Below are 24,959 nucleotides of genomic sequence, written 5' to 3'. Positions count from 1 at the left end.
CGTCATCATCTCTCCAGAGCACCCCAATTGGAGACAGCGTCGGTGACCGTACTTCCTCGTGGAATCTACCAAAATGGGACATGAGGTTACCACGATCATTGTGGAGAAGTCCACTTTTTACCATGATCATTATGGAGAAAACATCCTTCAAACAGGTAACAGGTATGAACTCGAACAGAGACCTCATCTTGAATCTTTGCAAATGAACAGGAAGAAATAATAAAGCAACAACAGGAGGGAAGAAATTTCAAAATGTTTTTCAAACTTTTTGGTAGTGAAGAATTGGGAAGCCAAAACAGGCTATTTATAGTGAGAGAGGACAACCAAGAGACCTCTCGAAAATAGATAGGAAGCATTAAAGGCAATAGACCAGACACGCCTCGAAAACACTCAACGGAATAATGACTAGGAAGTGCAAACGGCTCAAGAATTGCAGTTACCAAAGTGGCTTCTGCGGGTTTCAAGGAGACGTTCTTCGTTCACCAGTCACGACGCTCCACGCGTCCACAAATGGTAGAGCAGGTTGCCGTGTGAAATGATCCAAAAGATCAGCGCTGGAAGCACATATTCGGAGGATCAAGTCGGTGACGTCACAAAATCACGCATGGAGAAGATCAATTACTTGCGCAGAAGACGAAACGTGTCTTCGAATAATAAACCACGTGTCAGAACATAGCCGGGTCAACCCTGGCAAAGATAACACTTAGTTAAAGAAAATCTCCAATTCATAAACATCCATCAGCTCTGGATTACTGACAGGAAGACAGAACTCCACCAAATAACCATGGTCTAGGTAAGGCCCAAAGAGCTTCAGGATACAGCTCTAGGACAGGTAATACTTTCGACTTCTGGCCTTCAAAGTAAAACACACGAGTTACTTCTACTCCTTAGTCTCTCTACTTTCAACTAAGGAGTGGCGGGACTCATGATGATGCATAAAATGTCCAGACGTTGACTAACGTCTTAAGAGTCAAAGATCAGACCAGAAGTCTCTTGGAACAACTCTGCTTAAGGCAGCAGGACAGCTAAAACCCCTGATGGTCCACCACACATTCCCCTAACTCGGAGGTCGGCCAGAAGAAACCAGCTCTGCACAAAACGCCCTCGGCATGGACAGATCAGCCCTGGGATCTCTAAAGGAATAAGGGGGGTTTCCACAGGTTCGGCCCATATCTTACACCCAGAACTGGGAAGATATCAGCGTTGCGCGACCTAATGACTTAATCCCAGACTTTCCAGAAAGATCTCAGTCGGTTACACATCTTGAAGTGTTTAAGCCCGATTGAACTCATTGTATCTAATGGAGGAAACTTCTCCTTTAGAGTCTATCACTCCGGCAAGATATCAACGAAGTATCCTTGAACTTAGGAACTTTCCCTTATCAAAGATCCGGGCTAGACTCGAAGAGAAACCCTAGATACGCAAAAGAGGTAACTTCTATTACGGTTTGACGACCACCGCCTCACCACCGCCAGTAATCACAGTCGGCCTATCTTCGCCTATAAAAGGCCCCCAACATCGTCCTTCAATGGACACGATCTCTGGAGGAAAAACACACTCTCTCCCAAAAATACGATCTCTTCATACCAAGAAGGATCACCCCCCAAAAACAGAGTTCTCATAACTCGCCCCCAAAAGGATTAATCAGTATTCATTCTTTTACTGCAAAGAGCACTCTGACTGTCTTGAGCGTCGGAATGGTTTCGAACCCTTTGCAGGTTTTCACCCCTCGGGAAAAGTCGAACAAGAGCAAGGATCCAGAAGCTGGAGCAAGGAGTCAGGAGCTGGAGCAAGGAACGAGGAGCGGAAAAACAAAGCCAAAGCACAGGAGCAGAGTAGAGGAGCAGAGTAGAAGAGCAGAAAGGAGCGGGGAAGCAGAGCTGAACAGAGGAATTTCTCCTCTCCAAACAGAATATACCATCATAACGGAGGTTGTCATGCATCAACTCCCTTTGTCATGCTGATTTCACTGGGAGCCAATTTTCGACATCAGCACCACCTGTTCTTCATGATCTTCCTGCTCCACTTGTTTGCCAACACCCTCTCGAGCATCTACAGGCGTTACCTTCTGAGTTACCATGGCTAACTCATCAAAAGTAACATCTCTACTTAAGAGAAACTTCTTCGATTTTCCATCCGAATTCCACAACCGATAACCCTTAACACCAGGCTCATACCCAAGAAATACACATTTTTTAGCCCTCGGATCAAGTTTACCTTCTTTAACATGTGTATAAGTCGGACAACCAAAGATCATCAAGTTCTCATAATTGCCAGGATAACCAGACCACGCTTCATTAGGAATTTTACACACTATAGATGTACAGGGTGAAATATTCACCAGATACGCTGTCGTGTTCACTACTTCAGCCTAGAACACCTCCGGCAGCCCTGCATTCGAAAGCATACAACGAGCTCGTTCTAATAGAGTTCTGTTCATACGTTCCGCCACCCCATTCTGTTGTGGGGTCTTTCTGACCGTATGGTGTCTCACTATCCCTTCGTCTACACAGAACCTATTAAACTCGTTTCCGCAAAATTCCATGCCATTGTCAGTCCTCAAGCGTTTGATCGATTTTCCAGTCTGCTTCTTGATCAAGGTCTTCCACTGCTTGAACTTGACGAATGCCTCATCTTTGCGTTTCAGTATGTAGACCCATAATTTCCTGGAAAAATCATCTATCAAGATTAACATGTATCTTACCCCCACTATGTGAGCTGACCCGAGAGGGACCCCAAAGATCTGAATGGATGTAATCCAGAGTTCCTTTGGTATTATGAACCGTTGTACTGAACTTTACCCGACATTGCTTCCCGAAGACACAATGTTCACAAAATTCCAGTTTTCCAACCTTCTGCCCATAGAGTAAACCATGCTTGCTCAATATAACCATCCCCCTTTCACTCATATGCCATAATCGCATATGCAATAGCTTGGTAGTCTCATTTCCTTGTCTGATGATGATACCGCTACAGATCCGGTAACTGTGTTACCCTGTAGCACATATAGACCATTCTTTTTCAACCCCTTCATAACTGTAAGACTCCCCTTAGAAACCCAAAGAACACCACCTTCACCAACATATTTGCAACCATTATCATCCAGAGTTCCCAAAGAGATTAGATTCCTCTTCAAATCTGGAACATGTCTGATGTGTGTTATAGTCCTCACAACACCATCGTGCATTTTGATCTGAATAGTACCTATTCTAACCACCTTACAAAGAGCGTCGTTTCCCACTAACACCTTACCGCAATTAATAACTGTGTAAGTGGAAAATTCACATTTGGAGAGCCTAACTTAGACTAATTAGTCTTTTACGAGTGTTATCAATAATATTTTATGTACTTTTCTTGTTAGATATTTGGAGATAAACATGTAAATCGGAATAAAGGGAACGAATTGTCACTATCATTTCATGTGCCCAAAACGAGAGAAAATGACTTCAAGCAAATCAAATTAAAAGTGGAGGCAATGACGAGTTCGACGGTGAAAACGGAAATCAATTTGAAGTTCGGACGGGAAAGTTGTGATTAAAAGAAGCCGAAGTCTTGTCTTGAAGAGATGGTAAAGAAGAAGCTAGAGGCACCCCTTGGTTCTAAATTAAAGCCCAACATTTAAGTCCAAGTTCAAGAAAACCAAAAGAAGAAGGAAGGTGTAGAGATTATACGGGCACCCTCTCTTTATGGATCCAAGTCAAGTCTGAGTCAAAATCAAAGTCTTGACCTAGGGTTTCACTATTCATCTTCTTCTTCATTCTTCATTCTTCATTCATTTCATCAATCAATTAACCAAGGAAGAGAGAGAAAAAGAGGCAAGAGGCTAGGGTTCTTGTTCTTTGAGTCAGAGAGCTTGAAGGCTTTGAAAGAGGGAAAGAGAGAAGGAAAGAGGAGGGCCGACCAAGTATAGGCCGGCCTAGCTTTGGCCGGCCGAGCAGCAGCTCGAGCTCGAGATGACGCGGGAGCTGCTACTGCTCGGTAAGCGACCAGCCGGCACGGGATAGCAGCAACTCCCACTCGGGCCAGAACGTGTATATCTTCATAGTTCGGGCTACACATCTTCATAGCTCGGGACGCTCGGGAACGTGCGGCTGCAACTCGAAACAACCATGGGGTAACTCGGGATAACACGGGATGGATGGACCTTGGCTCGGGACCGCAGCTTTGGCCGGGATTTCAAGCTATTTTGGCCGGAATTTTCTTGTCTTTGGCCGGATTTTTCATGGTGTTCCGGCCACTTTCTTGGCCGGAAACTTTAGGGCTTTTACTTCCCATCATCTTGGCTTGAATCTCCTCTGGTTTGATTTGACTTTGGGTTAGAAATTGTAGAGAGAGCTAGGGTTTAGCTTTAATGGATGTTGAGTTCTAAATGGAGAAGATGATGGTGGTCGCTATGGGGAACCCAGAAATTTGCTAAGGGGAGATCGGCTACACCTTAAAGACTCATATTTTCCGACGATCTTAGCCTCGAACCACATCGAAAAAGGGGGATTCTCTCATCATTTTCTTTCCATTTCTTATTTAATCACCATGTTTAGCTAACTTTAGTGAGTCGATTATATGAGATGAAATGTGATGAATTCGTGATTATGTTTAATATGATTTGATGTTTTGATTATAAATTGATGTTCAATTATTTCGATTATCGTTTTGATCGTATTTTCATGTGTTTTGTCAAGCACTTCGCATAGTTAATAGACGAAATGAAGTATTCGATATCGATCGTAGTCTAAGTCATAATTTCATGTGTCTTGTCACGCACTTCACATAGTTAGGCGACTAGACAACACTTTCAATGACTCGGGATTAACCGATTTAGAAGTTTGTTTGACTAAGTATAATCTCCGGATATACTTAGTACTTAGAGACATCTACTTTAGGAGTCGAACATCGATTATACGTCGAAATATTATATCGGACTACATATAGTCGTAGGTTTATCATTATGGATTCCCGGGTTCGACACCTCTCTCATTTATTGGTGCCTCCCTACTCTTGTTCCTCCGACTCTTCTCTCGAATCTCCCTTGCCCATTTACTTTGAGTGTTTAGTAGTTTTATTTGTTTTCTTTATTTCCTCTTAAATCAATCAATAAAAACCCCCCATTCATCTTTGTTCTTTTCCATTTTTGTCTAAGTTAGCTAGCGATACCTAGACCGGCGAACGAGACTCCTTCGTTATCCAAATCACCTTCCTATCCTTGGATCGACTCCAGCTTTGCCTGGTTACTACTTGATACCTCCGCATGGGTGTGTAACCTTTTTGGGTGCATAAAAACCCATTCCTTATGAGGACATACATGGAATGTACAACCAGTATCCAAAATCCACCTGTCTTCTGCTAAACAGGCATTGATTGCCAGAACCATAGCTTCATCACATTCTTCAATGATTGCCAAGACACTACCATCATCTTCTTCGATGACTGCTGCCTCTGTTGGCTTCTTCCTAAGCTCAGGACAATTCCTTTTGAAGTGCCCCTCCTTCTTACAATTAAAGCATCTGTACTTCTTAGGTTTCGATTTAGACCGTGAACGGCCCTTCCCATCGACCACATGCTGCGAGTTCCCCTTACAACCAAACGATCACCTCAACTGCTTTCTTCCGTTGACCTTTGTCTCAACTCCTTAAATTCAATGCTGCTTTAACATCCTCAAAGGTTGTAGTTATTTTTCCAGACATAAAAGAATCAACAAAGCATTCATATGATGGTGGCAGGGATGCAAGCAATAGTACTGGCTTATATTCTTCTTCGAATTTGACATCTATATTTGCCAAATCTAAGAATACTCGGTTGAGTTCATCCATATGGTCTTTCGACGATTCCCCTTCTAACATCTGTAAACTAAATAATTTCTTCTTTAGATACAAACGATTAGTTAGAGATTTCGTCATATACCTTGTCTCCAGCTTACTCCATAACCCATCGGGCTGTAGTTTCCGTCGCTACTTCCAGCAAGACCTCATTGCTCAAACAGAGTAGAATCTGACCATGAGCTCTCTCCATGAGATCTTCCTTCTCTGTTTCTAAAAGTGATTCAGCGAGTGCAGCCTTCTTATTCAATGTCTTCAGCAGACCCTGTTGAACTAATACTGCTCGTATCTTAATCTTCCAAAGATTAAAATTGTTACTTCCATCAAACTTCTCTATCTCGTATTTTGCCATCACAGAAACCTCAAAACCAGAGCTCTGATACCAGTTTCTTATGCCCAATCGGGGTTAATGTGAACAATACGAGTAATCCAAGACAAGCAGTAGGAATAGTGAAGAACAATCAAGAACAGAACACAAAGATTTACGTGGTTCGGTTGGTGAGACCTACTCTACGGCGACAACGGCGCGATGATTTCCACTATGATAAGCAAACAAGTTTACACAAGAGATTCGTGAGATTGTGTCTTACTGATATCTCCCTAGGGTTTAGTTTAAATAGCCACTGAACCCTAATCCCACCGCCTCACCGACTCTCTTTTACAACCGACATTATACACGGATAAGCTAATACTAATAACCGACATAAGCCTAGCTTCGCATTCCAGCTCTGTCTCGGAGTCCAGCTTTGCCTCAGAGCACTGCTTTGCATACCAGGTTTGTCTCAGTAATCAGCTCCGCTAATGGGTCCAAGCTTCGGTAGGTTGTACCGGGTTCGATACCAATCCATATTCGAGTCACTTCTAACGGATTCCACAACTGATCTGTTCGTGCCGGGAGCGAAACAATGCTGATACCTCTTAGCTTGTCCAGGTCGACCTCCCAGTTAGGGGTGTAGGTGGCGGAGCATTGAGGGCTTAGCTGTTCTGCTGCATTAAGCCGGGTTGACCCGTTGGACTTCAGGTCAAGTCTTGACTCCCTGACATCAGTCAACGTCTGGATAATTTATGCATCATCAAGGATGACACCTAGGCCAGCTCCATTCATATTGCTTGATCCATCCACAAACCGTCCATTTTTGAAAGTCCGGCTCATTAAGACAGAGTAACTCTTTCTCGGGCTGCACTAGAGAGTCAGGAGTAAAATCGGTCATGAAATCAGCTAAATACCCAGGATATGATCGCTGTCCTTGGTTGGTATGCGATGTCATGCTCACTTAGATCGACTGCCCATTTAGTTAGTCGTCTAGATATTTCTGGCTTGTGCAAAATATTCTTCATTGGGAAGGCAGTGACGACCACGATGGATTCACATTGGAAGTACGACCTTAATTCTCTAGCTTCCGTCACCAATGCTAGTGCTAACTTCTCCAATTGACTGTAACGAGTCTCGACATGAAGTAATGATTTGCTGACATAGTAAACTGGAAGTTGCTTACCGTCTTCTTCTTTCACCAAGAGAACACTAACAGTTGTTTCAGATAGTGCCAAATATATGTAAAGATGCTCACCTTGTATGGGTTTTGAGAGCAGTGGAGGTGAAGTGAGGTACTATTTCAGTTGTTAAAGTGCATCCTCAAATGCTCATGTCCAATTGAAATCTTTGGGCTTCCTTAGGGTTGTAAAGAAGAGGTGACATTTCTCGGATGATCAAGAAATGAATCGGCTCAGGGTGCTATCCTTCTTGCTAGCTTTTGCACATCTTTCAGACACTTGAGAAAGGGGATATTTATCACTGATTGTATCTGGTTAGGATTGGCCTCGGTCCCTCTGCATGTGACTACGTACCCAAGGAACTTCCATGAAGACACATCAAATGAACATTTGTTTGGGTTTAATTTCGTATTGTACCTTTTCAGAACTTCGAATGCCTGTTGCAAGTGATCGATAGTGTACAACTTCCAATGATTTGACCAACATATCATCGATGAACACCTCTATTAATTAGAATTCTTTTAACTAGAACATTGACAATAGTAAGAGATATGACGAGAGCGTCATGGTGAGGCGATGGGTCGTGAAAATTTCCTATTTGAGTCATTTAATTTAGGCAAGATAGTCTTTTCGAGTATTTATTTTAATAAAATGGTTGGTTTTTTTATTAGGTGTCTTTTACAGAGTTAGGTGTGAAAATGGTTAAAAACGAGAAAAAGATACACGAAGGGCATTCAGGTCACTGGAGTCAAGGTTATTCTGGTAAATTGACCAAAGTCAGTACATGAGTGAAAAGTGGAGTCTGAGACAAACCTGTGGGCAAAAACAGAAGTTAATTTGGAGTCCGGAAGACGGAATTATGTGAAGTCAAAGTTTGGGTCAACTGTAGTTGACCATGTGGGACACATTCGGTTGAGGAGCAAGCGGAATTCGAAAAGCAAGGTGGCGAGGATCTATAGATCGACACAACTTAGTTCAGTGATTCGCGGAACACCAAATTCTGTCACCTGGGCGCAGGTTTAGTGCTCCGCAAGGCACGTAGCTTCCGTAGTCCCAATTGAAGGCCTCCGTCCAGATCCGTGTGTCCTTGATCAGACGGTTTAAACGATGCCGCAACTTAGCAACTGTGCATACGGGTGTACTGTAACATGTACTGTGAAATTCTAACGACCACTTGCTTAATTCTCCGCCCAGCCGACATGTGGCATTATTTTCTCCCCAAGGCCCTCTAGAAATTACCATTTAGCCCCTCATTTTTGTCCCACTCAAATTTCAACCTATAACTAATTGACAAGTGGTCATCTTTTCACCACAACTCCCACCAAAAAATCCAGATTTTCCCCCAATTGTACTCATTGATTCCTTAGCCAACATGTGTCTATTTCTTGGAGATAAAGTAACCACATCTTTCTATTTTTACCATTTTCAACCTTATCCTCTAAAACCCTACTCACCAACCATATAAATAACCATTATTCAATACCAATTATTTGGTAGACTTGAAAACCCTCTCATTTCTCTACTTTTTTCTCTAACCCTTTCCCTTTTACCTACTTTCTTTCTCTTTCTACCTCTTTTTCTAGTTCTAACAACAAAAACTCTAGCCTCCACCATTCTATTCTATTACTCCTTCTACCCTAATTTCTTCTCGAACTGCCGGACACTTATAGGGGCCAAAACGGCGAGTTGGTCACAAATCGGGGGCCAAAACGGAATTAACCCTAGATTTTGAGTTATAATGAAAAAAAAGGGATTAGTTAATTAAGTGCATGTTTTAGAAAGTCAATTTATGTGGTGGAATAAAAAACACTAGATTTCTTTCTCATCTTGTTTTCATTCTTCTTAGTCTATTATCTTTTTCTTTTTAAAACAGTTTTCAACAAAATCAAACCAAATTTATGAAAGGGGTGTTCATTCAAGATTTAAATCGAAATTACTTATCATTGGATCGTTTTCGAGACTTACAGACTTACTATAACTTGATCCCGTATACTTACGGGAATATACCCATTTTGGGCCTACCATGACGGTTGACGAGCCCTGTGTCTTCGTTGTCTACAAAGCTGATGATGAAGCATCAGCTGAGTGCGTCATACGAATATCATTTGTTTCTGTGGGTTTTGTCTTCTTCTCATCTTATCTCCAGCCAAACCCTAGATAGCACGTCGTCAAGGGTTGTACAGTTGAACTTGGTTAATTCTTTGTACAACTCTCGTGAAGGCATCCACAGCGGTCTCCGTGTTGCAATATGTGATTGACACCTTTTCTCTGTTGAATCTTCCCACATAGTCCCTAAGAGGTTTACGTCTCCTTTGTTATATCTTATAAAGGTCGCAAGACAACTTCTTTATCTTCTTGCTACTGGAAAACTGCTCAACAAAGGTGTCGGTCAGTTATGCGAAAGATGATAGGAAGGTTTGTATACCACTGCAGTGTTTGGCCCAATCAGGCTAGAGCCGAAGCTCTTGCACATACATGTCTCTCTTAGGTCTCTTGCTATAGAAGCAGTGAACATACATTCCTTGTAAGAAGCAATGTGGTCAGCGGGGTGAGACGTACCATCTTACATCTTCATATTCGGGAAGGAAAACTTCATGGGCATCTCTATGAGAGTTACGGCATCTACAAATGACGAGTCATCATAACTTTAGGGCAGACTTTTTTTAAATGGAGTCGGAACCCCAAGAATTCATGTGAGCAGGGCCTCTAGGTCGGCTAGCCTGTTCACCAGGCTCTGATCTAGAGTATTATCTCTAGGAGAATAGGTGTGTGCAGGGATGTAAGTCCCATTAGCAGGTTTTGAACCCTCTTGAACTTTTGAAATGAAGCACTTAGCAAAAGTTCTTCCCTGAAAAAACTTGATAGACCTAAAAAAGGTCTTTTCCCCAAGTGTAGGGATCAAGTTATAGTATTTCTAATAAGATCGAGAATCGTTCCAAGGGACAAGCAATTTCACCTAAATCTTAAATTAAAACCCCTTTCGAAAATTTGATTTGGTTTTGAAAACTATTTTAAAAAGAAAACAATACTAATAGACTAATAAAATGAAATCAAGGTGGGAAAGAAATCTAGGGTTCTTGATTCCACCACATAAATGGACAATCTAAAACATGCATTCAATTAACAAATTCCTTTTTTCATATATAACTCAAAATCTTACATAATAAACTATTTAGATTTCGGAAGATATTCTTTAATAACACATTTCAAAATCAAGTCATTTTAATTGATCATCATATAAAGGTTATATTCCTTAACAATCATTCATCATCTAATAATCATACCCCATCTAATAACTTAACAAAAGCATGAAATATCTCACTATAAAGCATGAACAATGAAAGACCATAAAATCTATATGAAATGACAATTAATAGGCATTGAAGCTCAATAGAAGGATTTATTAATCAATAACATACTTCAAAATAAGACCAAGTATGGGTTTCCTTTAAACCCTAGATACAAGATTAGCTACTCATTGAATTTAGAGGCATATACATTGATAAAATAATATACATGGAAATAAATAATGCAAAGAAAAGAAATCACCCAAATCCTTGCTCCAATTGTTCCCAAGTATGATCCAAATTTTGCTCCAAATCTAATTAATAACACTTTGAGAGTAGGTGGAAGTAGAGAGGTTTAGAAAAGAAATTAGAAAAGAATGGTTGTAGAAAAGAAATTAGAAAAAAAATGGGGTAGAATTAGAAAGTAGATCTAGAAATCAGAAGAGAAAGAAATTGGGTAGAAGAGGTGATGGAGACTAGGGTTTTTAGTTTAGAAGAGGTAGAGAGACAAGGAGTCTAAAATAAGGGTAGAGAAAGATGGATTTAGGGTTCGAAAATAGAAGAGAGGAGGAGAAGTGGCTTAGAAATTAGAGAAGGAAGCCTTTTGAGAGGGTTGTTGAAGTCTACCAAATAATGTGAGGAAGAGGTTTATTTATATTGGTGGTGGCTAGGGTTTTAGATGATAAGGTTGAAAAGGGTACAAATGGAAAGGTTTGGTTACTTTATCTCCAAGAAATAGATAAGCATTGGCTAAGGAATCAACTAGTACAATTGTGGGCAAATCTGGAATTTTTGGTGGGAGTTGTGATGAAAAGATGGCCACTTGTCAATTAGTTATAGGCTGGAAATTAAGGAAGGACAAAAGAAGGGGCTAAATAGTAAATTGCAAAACCCTATTTCTCAAATGACAATGTTCCTGGCGGCTGGGTAATATGAGGCGGCTAAGGTGCTTCGCAGTGTAAGCTATTAAACTGCTTAGGCCATAAAATCAGGCCACATCATCTTGTTTTGTCCCACCAGCCACAAAGGTAACCGACATGATCCACCAGTCAACATTATTTGACTTCATCTTTCCCTTTGCATATTTCACTCATCCGGACTCTGATTTGACTTCCGTTTTCTCCTACGGGCTCGTCTCGGACTCTCCTTCTTACCCATGCACTGACCTTGGCCAAATTACTAGAATATCCTTGACTCCAAATGACCAAAATACCCTTTTTGTATCTTTTTCTAGTTTTTAACCGTTTTGACACCTAACTCTGCAAAAGACACCTAATCAAGAAAACCAACTATTTTATTAAAATAAAGAATTGAAACGGACTAACTCGGCTAAATTAAACGACTCAGGTGGGACATTTTCATGACCCATCAGCTGACATTACAAATAAATGAGGAAGAACAGAGGATTGAGGAGCAGACGTGGTCTGCGTTGTAGGATAATGGTTGACATCCAGGTTTGGTTAAATGATCGGTTGGCTTGAGGAGCCACCCACTTCTATCTCGTTTAACTATCTCGGAGCTGCCGAACAAAGGATTGGCTAGTTAGGCATGTCTCTTGCTTTAGAGGTCCTTCTAGCCTACTTTTTTAGGGTTCGGCTTTGTCTGCCTAGGAGCAAGCGGTCCTTGAGATGGTACGACCAACAGATAACTCTGTGATTTTTTCTTTCAACAATTGATTCTCGGCTCTGACCAAGATGTTCTCCTATTCCAAGGCTCTGAATTGTTGCATGTTTTGCTCCATCTGAGTGGTCAATTGTCCAAGATGGGACGCTACGTCAAGTGGAGTGTTGATCATCTCTTATGTCATCGGGGTAAGCTCTGTAACTAGTTTTTGGTGTTGGGTTATGGTATCCCCCTAGTGTTGTAAGCGGAATCTCAAACATCTATATGTATAACACTAGGTTTCCAGGGTCATACCCAAGAACTAAAGATGAACTAAAAGGGGAAGAAGAGTACCTTATTCGCTTTCCCTCGAACTAAATCCCGACCAGGATTCGGAAGATAAGAGCTCCAAGTGTAGCTCATTTACTTGAGACACCGAGTAGGTTGACTTGAACTCCCTTCTTTAAGTCAGCTAGGACCTTCTTGAAGGTTGAGATGAAGAACTACTTCTTCTTAACTAGATAGATTAACCGAGAGTTTTTTCTCTAAAATCCCTCTCTCCACTAGATGTGTAGAAGATTGATTTTCTCTTGAGAAAATTCTACACGGTTTCTGTTCTCTACTTGGTCCTTATATAGAAACCCTAAAATAAAAGTTGTACTCAAACTAGGATTCAATATGGACCACAGAAAAGATATTACTTTGAAATCCCCTTTTTAGAGTAATTAGGGTTTCTTTAAGGTGCATGGTCGGCCAGAGTAACCCATTAATGGGCTTGGGTTGGTCGACCGACTCACCCTAGCCGACCATCACATGGCCGGCCCATTACTCCTGGTCGGCCATCACATGGCCGTCCCTTTATACCCTTTCTGGGCCTCCCTTATGGGTCCGGTTTTGTCTATCCTTCAAGGCCTCTCAGACTGGATCCACTTCAAAAACATGTCCTATTTGTAACGGCTCAAGCTTATACAAATGAAAGAAAAACCGCTATAAATAGTCTTTTGTAACGGCTACAATCCGTTACAAAAGAAAATTATGCCGTTATACAAAACCCTATTGCAACGAACTGAAAAAGACTATTTATGACGGTTATATGGGACGTGTCCGTTATAAAATAAAGTTTATCGCAGTGGCGCGGAACTACGTTGGCGCCAAATATTTTGGAACGGCTGAGAGTAATGTAGTCGTTACATATGTGAGATATTGTAACGGCTTTCTTTTTGTTAGCCTTTAGAAATGTCTAATTCGGGAAAAAGAAATCTCAAAATCTGTCGATTCAACCTGCACTATTTTGCAGCTTTTACTATAGTCCCTAGCTGTTTGAAAATCATAAAACCAAAACAACAGAGATAACTCAAAGTAACATGATTATCAAACAAAACATATATTAATTGATTACTCTTAACACAAGTTTCAAGTTTATCGCTTCCAACCCAAACATATTATAATCAGAATTTCACTTGTGTTCCCTGCACATGGTACATTGATGATATCATGAACATGAGTTGGACCACTAGTACCTCTAGGATATGTATTTTTTAAAAAAAAAAATTATTCCAAGGTTCAAAAATAGGGTGGTAATAAGTTATATATCTACTCTTAAATCAATAAATAAAATAAAACCAAAATAAACATAAAGTGAAAAATAAGTCCGAAAATTCACTTTTTGGTGGGCTCCATGCTTCAAGCCAATTATTTTCTCCCGTTATTGCTCCTTTATTAATATACTTTAACCTATAGTAAACCAAAGGTTTCTTGTGGTTGAGTTAATAAATATATTCTTTCCATAAATTTTTAAATGAGAAAATTTATGGTCAAAATCTATTCTCAATATTTATTTCCAAAATTTATAGTTGTCAAGCCCAACATACCAAATCAGACATTTTTGTCCTAAAAACGAGATTTCTTTCCCTCTTTATGTTCTTACAACATTTATATCTCCACAAACTATTTTGTCTTAAAAATCATTATGAAAATTATATGTATGTTGATTAAATTTTGAATCTTCTTAAAACATTTATTTAATTCTAACTACATACTTAAATGTAACATTTTGTATCACTATTTTTTCGTAATAAAGGAAGTTGAATTTTCCATAACTGCAATCCTTGTTTCAAAAAAAAGATAATGTTAACTTATATTTATTTTGCTTACATTTTCAGTATTTTCTAATATTTTATTGATTCTATTACCATAATATGTGTGACATATGTTATTAATTAGTTAGAGTATGTGAATAAAAGTTTGATTATTTACCTAACATCTTATTGATTCTAACATTCTTAGATATAACAGAATTTAATTTAATTTTTTATTTTTTTTTACCATTTTATTGATTTTAAAAACACAATTATATACTTGCACTAAAAAATACTTCTAAGTTTATAAAACAACTTAGTTGATGGATCGATGTAACAACAACATACTAATGTATCAAATATTTCTAACTTACTTACATTATGTTAACCAAATATTTAACAGTTTTTTAGCATTTCCTTAATTCTCCTGTAATACTTAAATTAGGGGTACAACATTTTATATATTTTTCTAAAAATTTTCTTCATTCTTATTACACGTAATGCTTTTAAATTTTTATGGATAGATATCCAATTTTAATAGCATAATATGCGTTGTTAAAAAAATTTCATAAATTTCCTTATAGCATTTCTTTGATTTTTGCATATATTTTGGCAACTCTACCAATATCTTCTAAACTCTTAAGAATATATCATAGAAATTATATAGAATTATCGCAAAGGTTTACATTTTTATTCTTTTACATTGATGCTTTCGTATCATTCAATATTTATTTATTATGTAAATAAACATGTTACACGATCATGTTTTGTCAGAATTTAGAAAATATTGGTAAAATTCTCACAATTTATGCAAAATTAAAATCAGTTCTACAACAAATTTGAGGGTGTTGCCGGCTGCATAACTCGCTCATTCAAATTACAAAGCGTCAATGATTTTCTGGGTAAGTCAGAAAATCACAAAACGTAAATATGTTGTTAGAATCAAGAAAATGTTATGAAAATATACAAAACGTTCGCATATATCTAATTACTTTTCGTATAAATTTTATAAAGAAAACAAGATTGTAAAGAGAGAAACAGTGGAATAAGATCTGAAAGATTTTTTTAAGAAAAAGATTGATATCCTAACTTTAAGAATAAGAACAACAAAATCATGCATGGTGCAACAATCTATCGTTGAAAAAAAACGAGAATATGAAAAAAAAAAAAAAAAAAAAAAAAAAAAAAAAGAAGTTTAATCCATTTTGCATCATATTCTTCTAGGTTTTCTCAAGGTGAAGACTAAAAAGCGTGGATATTTTTTCTCTGCAATTTCTCTAGGTTTTCTCTCGATGCACTAAAGAAGAAAGAGGTATGATAGATTTTCTTTAGGTAAAAAGATTATGGAAACATTCATTTAAAAGGAAAAGAAAACTTTTGTAGGCATGAAAACTTCTTATTGGGTTATTATTTTCATGAAACTGAAAATACATTTAAATTTTATAATCTAGGTAATTTTATTTAACCTGGGATTGGTTAGGTAGTAGTAAAAAAAAAAAGAGGTTACACATGTAATTTACTCCTAGTGCTTTATTTTCTATTAATTATTATCTTTGGGCTCTAAACCTATTGACCCTGTGATTTTGGACCTAAAACTCATCCCCCCTTCTTTTAATAGAACCTTGTATGCCTCCAAATTGCATCATCTTTAACTCCTATAGCTGTTAAATAAGAGTGACACCACAAACCGGATTTAAAATCAGAATTTCATACAACATATGCTCACACAACTATCAAGTTGAAACTAAAATGTACAACAAACAAACATCAAAATAAATTTAAACAATAAAAACAAGTTGCTGCAAAATGAAAACTTGTTTATCTATCTAAAAACAAGTTAATGAAGTATAGTTTAGAAAACAAGGTTTGATATACTAATAATACTAGTTTAGACTGCTACAAGTCTGCCTGCAACTATTATGACATTCATTTGCAAAGACAACAAAAAAATTAACCTAGGATCAACCAACATAACTAGTGAAGCTTCAAATGGTTTAGGTTATTAATGTGTCTTCTCTGTAACAAAAGCAATCGAGTTTTATCCAACAAAATAGTTTTTATTAGTCACGAGGCGTCATGGTGATAATATCTATTATATAAAACAGATACTTGTGACTAGGACAAAATAAATGTCCTTAGATTATGACTAGATTGCCACATAGATTTATGAGTGGGACAACCTTCAAGATTTACTAGTTCGTATTCCTTACTCTCTGTTACGTTTCTATTTCTTGTTCATGCAAACCACCAAAAGCCCTCCTCTCTCATCTAGAATGATTCATTGAATTTCTTCTCTCTTAAGCAGACAACTTCATTGAATCTCCCTTTCATCTAGAATGATTACTTTCATTGAATATTTTTTCACCATGATTCCTAGAATACTTAAGTTCATTAGTTGATTTCTTTTATCTCCATGTCATCTAATATTGAGATTTACTACATTTTTGGGTTTTCTTTCAAACATTATTTTGGTGAGTTCATCTTAAACTGTGTTGGAAATGTTGGGAAAACAATTGCTTCAGATGATTGAGGGTGTCTAATTTGATTTATCTTTAGTGGAAAATCTAATACTCCATTTGATTTCATACTCAATTGATATCCCTCTATGAAACAATTAAGCTTTATTGATTTTTCTTTGTTTATTTTAAATCTATGATTAGAAAGATTGAAATCCCATTTATTTTTCCAAAATTATTCATTGTCCTCTCCTTTGGGTTTCCAGATTTCTTGTAGACAGAGAGATAGAGTTAAAGAGATAGGGAGCCTCCCATCTCTTGTGTGATTTGCAGAGAGAAAGAGAAGGAAAAAAGAAGCAAAAAAATCAAATAATTTCGGTTACGCTCGGACCCCTTACATTTGGTATATCTAATTCAGGCGTTTGAACACTTTTTCCCGGCATTATAATATATCAATTTCTTTCATTTTCATTGATTGCCGAGCTTAATCTGATTTTACCTCTTTCTACTTTTCCATATGTAGCTGATTGGTAAGTTAATATGTACTTCTTGGCAGTGGCGGACCTAGAAAAATTTCACTGTGGGGGCACTTTTAGTTATAATAAGTTGTAAAACATCTAAAAATCTTGACGTGACATCAGAGCGAATGATCTCTATACATAACCGTATTGTAAGCCAACTATTGATATACAAGTTGTGTCGGTTTTAACCAATACAAATAAGTAGTCTTATACACATTCGAATTATATAAAGAAGTTAAAGAAACATAGATGGCAGACTCATTTTAGAAAAATAATTAGATAACGCTAACTAGAAAATAACTTTAGTCTTTTATGGGATAAGAATGATGTAGAGAAAAATAACTCTAACAACGTTTATGGGAGTCAACAATGAATTTACAAAGAAAAGAGACCAAAAAATTAACTTATCATTTAATAGAGGGTCAAAACAGAATAATAGAGGACCAATAGGAGAGCTAATAAAATATAGGAGGCACATAGGACTTTACCTATAAAGAAATAAAAGAAAAGGGCGTTGGGGGCTTCAGGATTTCAACCTCCCACCTTCTCACGCTAACTCCTTTCCCTCAAACAAAGTTACCACTACACTAACCCAAGTTCTATGTCAAAAATGTGGGTTTTTCCATTTGTTTAAAATTACTCTGTTTGGATTAGACATTTAGTCTGGAATAGATATAGAGTTTGGACCCGTGGGGGCACGTGACCCCATGGATTCCAACGTGGGTCCGCCCCTGCTTCTTGGTGCTCCGGGATTAGCTTCTTTAGATGAAAAATTTTACCATTCTGTTTTTGTTGTTAAGTTCATTATGAATTAGACATACTGCTGGTTAGAAATATCTTGGTTTTTTTAATAGTTTGATTACATCGGAAGAGGTCATGGAAGGAATCGATCAAACTGGTTTGGCTGCTTCCGTTATTAGTATTACTCAGACATTTGACACACACTAATTGTTTGATAAAAAGCCTAACTAAACTCATACCATTATCCTCTTCTTTTGTTAGGGTTGGGAGATTAAGATTTACATTTGAAGATTTGATCAAGATTTAGAAAGCTTTTGCTCATCAAAAATTGAAAAGAACTTACCCGTGTTCAGAAAATAAGCCACATATACTTTTGTCATTGAAGATTTGAAATGATAAGATAACATGAGAAAGAAAACAATATTTTTTCATTATTTGAATGATGAATGTTTCCTTCGTAACACATTATCAAACTATATATGAGATGCCTTAGGAGTGTTGCAACCTTTCAAACCTATATCTAATGTTATATAAGGCATCCTACTTTGTAGAGCATTTAGAGGCTCCATCCTAGATCTTATAATTTTATCCCTTTGTTTGGATTCATATAAAACATCTTTAGTTTGTGTTGTTTGAATTTACGTTCTTTCGCCTTAATTTTTCGTTATTTGTTACAAATCAAGCAAAATTATGGACTTCTTTGACGAGGTTGGTACGTCAACAGTTTCTAAAGGAAATCTAGGTAAAAGATTAGAATAAAATATATAGTCGCTTTATCATACATTTGGTGAGATATAGTTTGTACTTCAAACGTAGATATAAATATAACGATTCTCAATTCAAGTACAAGAAAACTGAAAACTTGGTTCAATTATGTTGTTGTGTAATATGGAGACTGTGGTGCAATGGTGCTCAAGGTTGGTATGTCATTTCAATGGTGCAATGGAGGCTGCAAAGAGGGCTCTCAGTCTCTCACAAAACAGAAGGTAATGATACTTATCTATATACCCTCCATTAAATCTGATTACTAATCCCTAATTAACTTCTATGGTTTTCTTGTCTCACCCATTATCTTATACATCTCTAATTAGAGACGCATCCTCTAACAGTCACTTTTATATTTGCTCCCACTCCCCCCAAATTCTAAACTCCCGTCTCCCCCAATTTATATTTTCAATTTTCGAAAGGATAACGCCTCATTAATCTCCTCATCAATGACTTCAATATTGAATGAATTATGACATCATGTGTTTGTATCTCTAATGTGTCACAACTTTTATGTTTTTTTATATAGATTTTGTAATTGATTTTTTGAACGATTTCATTTTAGACCTGAATTACATATTCACTTCTCTGACCATCTCAATGAGGTATTGAAATGGGGAATGGTTTCAGTTTTTCTGTTTTATCAATAGGGCTTTTATTCTGAGTTTATTTGTTTTAGGATAACTGACCTAGGATAACTGAATAATACAAGGAGACAATCAATCTCTTCTGCACACACTTAGAAGTTTTCCGTACAAGTGAAGGCAAGATTGAGAGGCAAATCCTTGCCATCTTAGCTATAGATCGCCACGACAAGGAAATATAGTTAGTTCTGCGGAGATCAAGTTACGTCATGCTGAAGCTGAGCACAAGGTTTCCAAGTATTGTGAATTTACATAAGCTTGATATGGACATTGGACGGACTGAGTCGTGCAACAAAGCAGGTTCTAAAGCTTGTCACGAGAAATTGCGAAGCGACAAGATGAACGAGAGGTGTGCTGTTTCTCACACAAATTTGAATCCAATTTCAGTAATGTACTAGAGTTTTCAGACCCTTAGTGAATCATGGTTTATGCAGTTTTGCTATGTTTTCTTAGACAAATCGAGTCAATTTAGAAGTATTTCGGCTGAAAAGTGTGTTTATGCTTTGTGCAGGTTCGCAAAATTGGGTTGTACATTGGAACCTGGGAGACCTGCCAGAACTGACAACTCTGCCATACTAAATGATGACATCCGTGTTTTGAATCAGCTAAGAAGTGAAACTGAGGAGCTTAAAGATGCAAATGAAAAACTTCAAAAGGAGATTAAAAATGGTATTCTTGGTGAAATCTCATGGCATGGCAGGGAATTTAATCTTATCGAGCTTCTTACTAGGTAGGTAAGCTTTAGGGATGTTATTTTAATCTTGAGCTTCTTACAGCCTATTACTGTCAAATTTATAGGAGAATTTAACTGACCTAGGATAACTGAATACTACAGGGAGACAATCAATCTCTTCTGTACACACTTGGAAGTTTTCCGTACAAGTGAAGGCAAGATTGAGAGGCAAATCCTTGCCAGCTTAGCTATAGATCGCCACGACAAGGAAATTAAATTAGTTCTAGCTGCGGAGAACAAGTTACGTCGTGCTGAAGCTGAGCACAAGGTTTCCAAGTATTGTGAATTTACATAAGCTTGATATGGACAGTGCACGGACTAATTCTTGCAACAAAGAAGGTTCTAAAGCTTGTCATGAAAAATTGCGAAGCGACACGATGAACGAGATGTATGCTTTTTCTTACACATATTTGAAATCTATTTCGGTAATATACTAGACTTTTCAGACCCTTAGAGGAAAATCATGGTTTATGCAGTTTTGCTATGTTTTCTTATACAAATCGAGTCAGTTTAGAAGTATTTCGGCTGAAAAGTGTGTCTATGCTTTGTGCAGGTTCGCAAATTTGGGCTCTACATTGGAACCTGGTAGACCCGCCAGAATTGACAAGTCTGTCATACTAAATGATGTCATCCGTGTTTTGAATCAGCTAAGAAGTGAAACTGAGGAGCTTAAAGATGCAAATAAAAAACTTCAAATGGAGATTACAAATCTCAAGGTAATTCTATCGTAATTCTGGGTACAAACTCTTCTTCACTACTGTTGTTATTGTACTTATCCAAGTTTTTTTGCACACCCTATGTGTTTGATGAAATGTGTGAATGAATTTCTAGGTTAAAACATATAGATTATAAACATTAGGCGCATAATTTGTAAAGCCCATAGATTATAACATGGCTAATTAAATAATTTTTTTTTTTATTATTCCTATCAATTTTTTGATTATTCCTACAAACATTACCATGCTTACTCGCAATGATAGTTCCAGATGGATTACACAACACTAAAGAATCTAATTTTTCACCTTTTTAATAATTTCCACAATACCTACTTGGTCAAATTCCTCCATGGAACAACTTTGTTTAAATACATACCTAATACACACATGCACTTATAACAAAGCTTTGTTCACAACTGAAGAAAGCTTATGCATGTCCAGTTTTTCTAGACCGTGTACGATTACTACAAACTGTATTTTCATTATATAAAATACCTTAAACAAAATTTTTTTGTCCATTTAAAAAGAAAAACGAATAATTTGGCATCTTGATACTCTTTTCTTATTATATAGATTCTTCGCCCCAAATGTGGAAGCTATATCAAAGATGATTATTAAAAATGCAGGTAAAGAATTTTTAAATTTATTAAGGTAAATAAAACATTTGTTTAAATTTTTAAACAAATGTTTTATTTACATTCGTTTAAATTTTTAAACGAAGAATTTGGCATCTTCAAACTGCACTTTAGGTAAATAAAACATTTGTTCATATCTAATTCCGAATTCAGATTATACTTCTGAAAGGATGAATATTTGATACTCTTAAAGACTTAAAGGTTCGTAGTTCTAACTTTGCTTATGCCTTTCATGTTTATTTTCCTCCCCAAATATGAAATTCTCCAAAAAATCTCTTAGTAAGAAGATGAGTTATTTATCGTATTATTATACTTTTTCATTGCAGGAAAACGTGTTCGACGTAGTATGTGAAACGTGTAATGTGATATCTTTTCAGGTTAGGTACCTTGAGATTGCAATAACGATGCTTAACGAGGTGATACATTTGGCTCCATTAGATGGTGCTTCAGAAAACACCAAAATCGGATAAAAAATCAGGTACTGGTGAGCCAATTAACCTTCATTACATTCTTGCTTCAAAATTTAACCCACAACCCCTGTATAACTCCACCATCCCTTAGCATAACTCAATTGAAATAACGCAGCTTACATCCTTCACGTCTGTCGTTACCTTCTTTCCTCTTCCCTCGTAATCAATGGGCTTAGTGAAAAATTGAAATCGATTTCATTAAGTGCTCATCCAGGGTTACTTACGTTTTTGATTCAATTCGTCATGAGAACTCGACATACAGATAGGAAGCTTCGTCTAATTATAGCAGATTGAGGTATTTTCTTCCTTTTTACTAACTTTTTCACTTTGATTATGGTTTTAATGAAAATATTTGTTCAACTTACTGGAAGTCTCTATGTACTGGAACTCTGGTGATGCCAGTAAAGTTTTTGTTGATGTCGGTACAAGCTATTTTATCTAAGTTCATTTCCGATTTTCTTTTACTGTTTTTGTTACGCATCTCAACTCAACATTTTTAAACCTTAACAATACTATGATTACCAAAGCTCAATTGAGGAGTCAGTTTTTAAATTTTGAAATTTATAAGTTTGTTTTGAAATTTTAGGGTTTTGTTTCAAATCTAGCTAGATTTATGGATTCGATACTTGTATTTTTAGGCAAAAGATATTCAAAATGTAGGGTAGATGATTTTGGGTTGTTTGAGTGGTTAATATCATAGAGGCATAGATAATTTTCTTCTGTCATGAAAGAGTAGATGAGCAGAAAATCCAATTGATAACTTATAATAAGAATGTAAATCTTTCAAAATAACATAAGTTGGACTGTTGGAGCTTTTGGAACTCCACTGAGTGTCCTGGTGGTCAATATCAGGAAGGTTTGTAAAGGAATTACAAACTCTTTTAGTACTTACCGTTCATAATGTTTCTAATTTATCGCCTAACACAATAACTTCTTCAGACCCATGATCCTATTCCATTGGGAGAGGGTGTCAGTGTCGGATAATTAAAAGGGTTGACTCGACAATCACACCTGAAGATTCCACTTTAATGGATTTGCTACCAACAAAAACTTCTCATATGTATGCAACTATTGGTGTGACCGGTTAAGGACAATTATCATTGGTTAAAGATGTTCCTATGATTTTTGCAATTGTTCAAGTAAGTTCTATATGGCATGATTTTTTATTAATAAGACCATGAACTAAAGAATTTACAACTGAGAATTTCTTTTAATTAAATCTTCTTTGGTAAAATAGCTGGGTAAATTCATCGAGTACCGACAACCAATAACAACCTGTTTTTGTAGGTCAGTTCATGCTAAAAATGCAAGGCAAGAAATTAAGCACTCGGCGTCTGATTTATCTCGGTCAAAAAGGCTCAGTAAAAGATGTAGAATTCTGATTATTCGAAGGACAATCGTCTTAGGTCACTACATTTCAGTACTCAACTCTATTATACAAGAAATGGGGTTCTCCATTACCAGGTTCAAATTTTTATGAATGCATAACATTACTTTGAGTCATATAAAACATTCTTTCATTTCTACAATGTGTTCATCCCTTTTCTGCTCTTCTGTCTGAGCCTTGGTTCAAATATGAATATAATCCTTCTCTTATTTTATGTGTGGAATTATTGTTTTTTTTTATAGGGAACGAGTTTTCTAAGTTTGCCAAGAGGTTATAAACTAACAATAGATTTGTGATGGTTGAAATCTTTTTGTCGGAAATTCTTCTCATGGAACCAAATGTACTTGATATCATTATTTGTCCAGAACAATCTACATGATCTTTGGTCGCTCCTTAACTTTCTTCCTCCAAAGATGTTTAGTTCGGCTTAAACATGTGAGGAATGGTTTCAAATGTCTTGTGAAAATGACGAGCAACAGGTTGTTCAACACATCACATGGTAAGCTTCTCATTTTTTTTTCTCTTGGTGATGCATTAATTCTAGGATTGAGTTTTATTGAAGAACCTTTTCATATCTGGACTTTGTATCACCTGTCCTTTCTACTATGAAGGTTGAAATCTAATGTATAGAAAGGGTTGCCTTCACAAAAGATACAATACTTAAAGTAGGCATGTCTTCATTGTTTGTGCAGTTTATCGTGCTTTCTTATAGGAGGCTAGAAGTTGATAACGCTGCTGGAGAGCCTAAGCGTTTGCTGAACATAGCAATGCAACTCTGAAAATGTTGCAATCATCCATGCCTATTTTGACGACCTGAACTTGGTCCTCCTTACACTACTAGGGATCATCTTATTACAAGTACAAGTATGTTATTTCTTCTACAATTCTTATTGTTCTTTGATATCTATGTTTTATTTTTTGTAACTTCAATTCATGACAAGTTGGTGTTTTCTCAATGTTGTATACAGGTAAAATGATTCTATTAAGTAAGCTGCTTCCAAAGCTGAAGGATCGAAACAACAAGGTTATGTTTCTCAATTTTCAATTTTGTAAGACTATAAAATATAAGTCATGGACCAGCCTCATTCGAAAATTGAGGTGAAAACCAGTGAGAGAAACAACTTGGGCAAGTTAATGACATTCAAGACAAATAAAGAAACTTGCATGTCTCTTTTACACAAAGATAGTCTTATTTTGGTTAAAACTATAATTTTTATTTTCTTGTAAGACCATAGTTTGACAATTTTCACTGTTTCTATTTTGTTCAAGTTGAGAGGCTTGAAGAAATACTTCAAGAACAAGGACGTTTGGAATCCTTGACCCTTTAGCAGAAGGTTTCTGCTATTTTTTTCTTTGAAACTACTTCTAACAAATGCTAAGTGCTACGTTGGATTAAATACTATCAGGTCGGAGAATTGTTGGTTAGGTTGTATGTTTGTTGTAAATATTATCTTCAATCCGATTTCCCCCTTAACCCCATTTTTCGGTAAAGTGTTTTCAGCATTCGTTGAGACAAATGTAACTCCTGCAAAAGTTTGTATATTTATATTTGTGGAGGTAGAGGATATTCTAACAAAAATTAATGGTTATATTCTTGGGTAACCCGACCCTTTAGAAAAA

At 36.9% G+C, this 24,959-nt stretch overlaps 1 protein-coding gene across 6 annotated transcripts; it reads left to right on the top strand.

Annotated features, from left to right (window-relative positions):
• The first annotated feature begins 16,441 nt into the window (after nucleotides 1-16,441).
• LOC147531498 (uncharacterized) lies at nucleotides 16,442-24,959 on the top strand. 6 transcript variants are annotated; one of them, XM_086650435.1, is made up of 14 exons: nucleotides 16,442-16,742; nucleotides 17,005-17,130; nucleotides 18,834-18,975; nucleotides 19,467-19,747; nucleotides 19,910-20,128; nucleotides 20,234-20,399; nucleotides 20,685-20,847; nucleotides 21,860-21,960; nucleotides 22,167-22,247; nucleotides 22,892-23,091; nucleotides 23,240-23,838; nucleotides 24,032-24,203; nucleotides 24,308-24,363; nucleotides 24,609-24,959. In XM_086650435.1, the coding sequence occupies exons 4-7, from the start codon at nucleotides 19,608-19,610 to the stop codon at nucleotides 20,718-20,720; spliced, it is 561 nt and encodes a 186-aa protein (XP_086506561.1). In that variant the 5' UTR covers nucleotides 16,442-16,742; nucleotides 17,005-17,130; nucleotides 18,834-18,975; nucleotides 19,467-19,607; the 3' UTR covers nucleotides 20,721-20,847; nucleotides 21,860-21,960; nucleotides 22,167-22,247; nucleotides 22,892-23,091; nucleotides 23,240-23,838; nucleotides 24,032-24,203; nucleotides 24,308-24,363; nucleotides 24,609-24,959. The 6 variants fall into 6 exon arrangements, with proteins under 6 accessions (XP_086506561.1, XP_086506565.1, XP_086506566.1 ...); XM_086650439.1 differs by having other exon boundaries at nucleotides 16,466-17,130; nucleotides 20,234-20,556; nucleotides 22,068-22,247; nucleotides 23,240-23,416; nucleotides 23,582-23,838; XM_086650441.1 differs by lacking the exon at nucleotides 22,892-23,091 and having other exon boundaries at nucleotides 16,487-16,742; nucleotides 20,234-20,519; nucleotides 23,240-23,358; nucleotides 23,582-23,838.

This window comes from Eschscholzia californica, unplaced genomic scaffold (assembly GCF_041429995.1).
Source record: "Eschscholzia californica isolate CP2 unplaced genomic scaffold, dmEscCali1.0.p SCAF_6, whole genome shotgun sequence".
Lineage (NCBI taxonomy): Eukaryota > Viridiplantae > Streptophyta > Magnoliopsida > Ranunculales > Papaveraceae > Eschscholzia > Eschscholzia californica.
The sequence above is the reverse complement of the archived record's forward strand: the minus strand, read 5'-3'. Positions and strand labels throughout refer to the sequence as shown.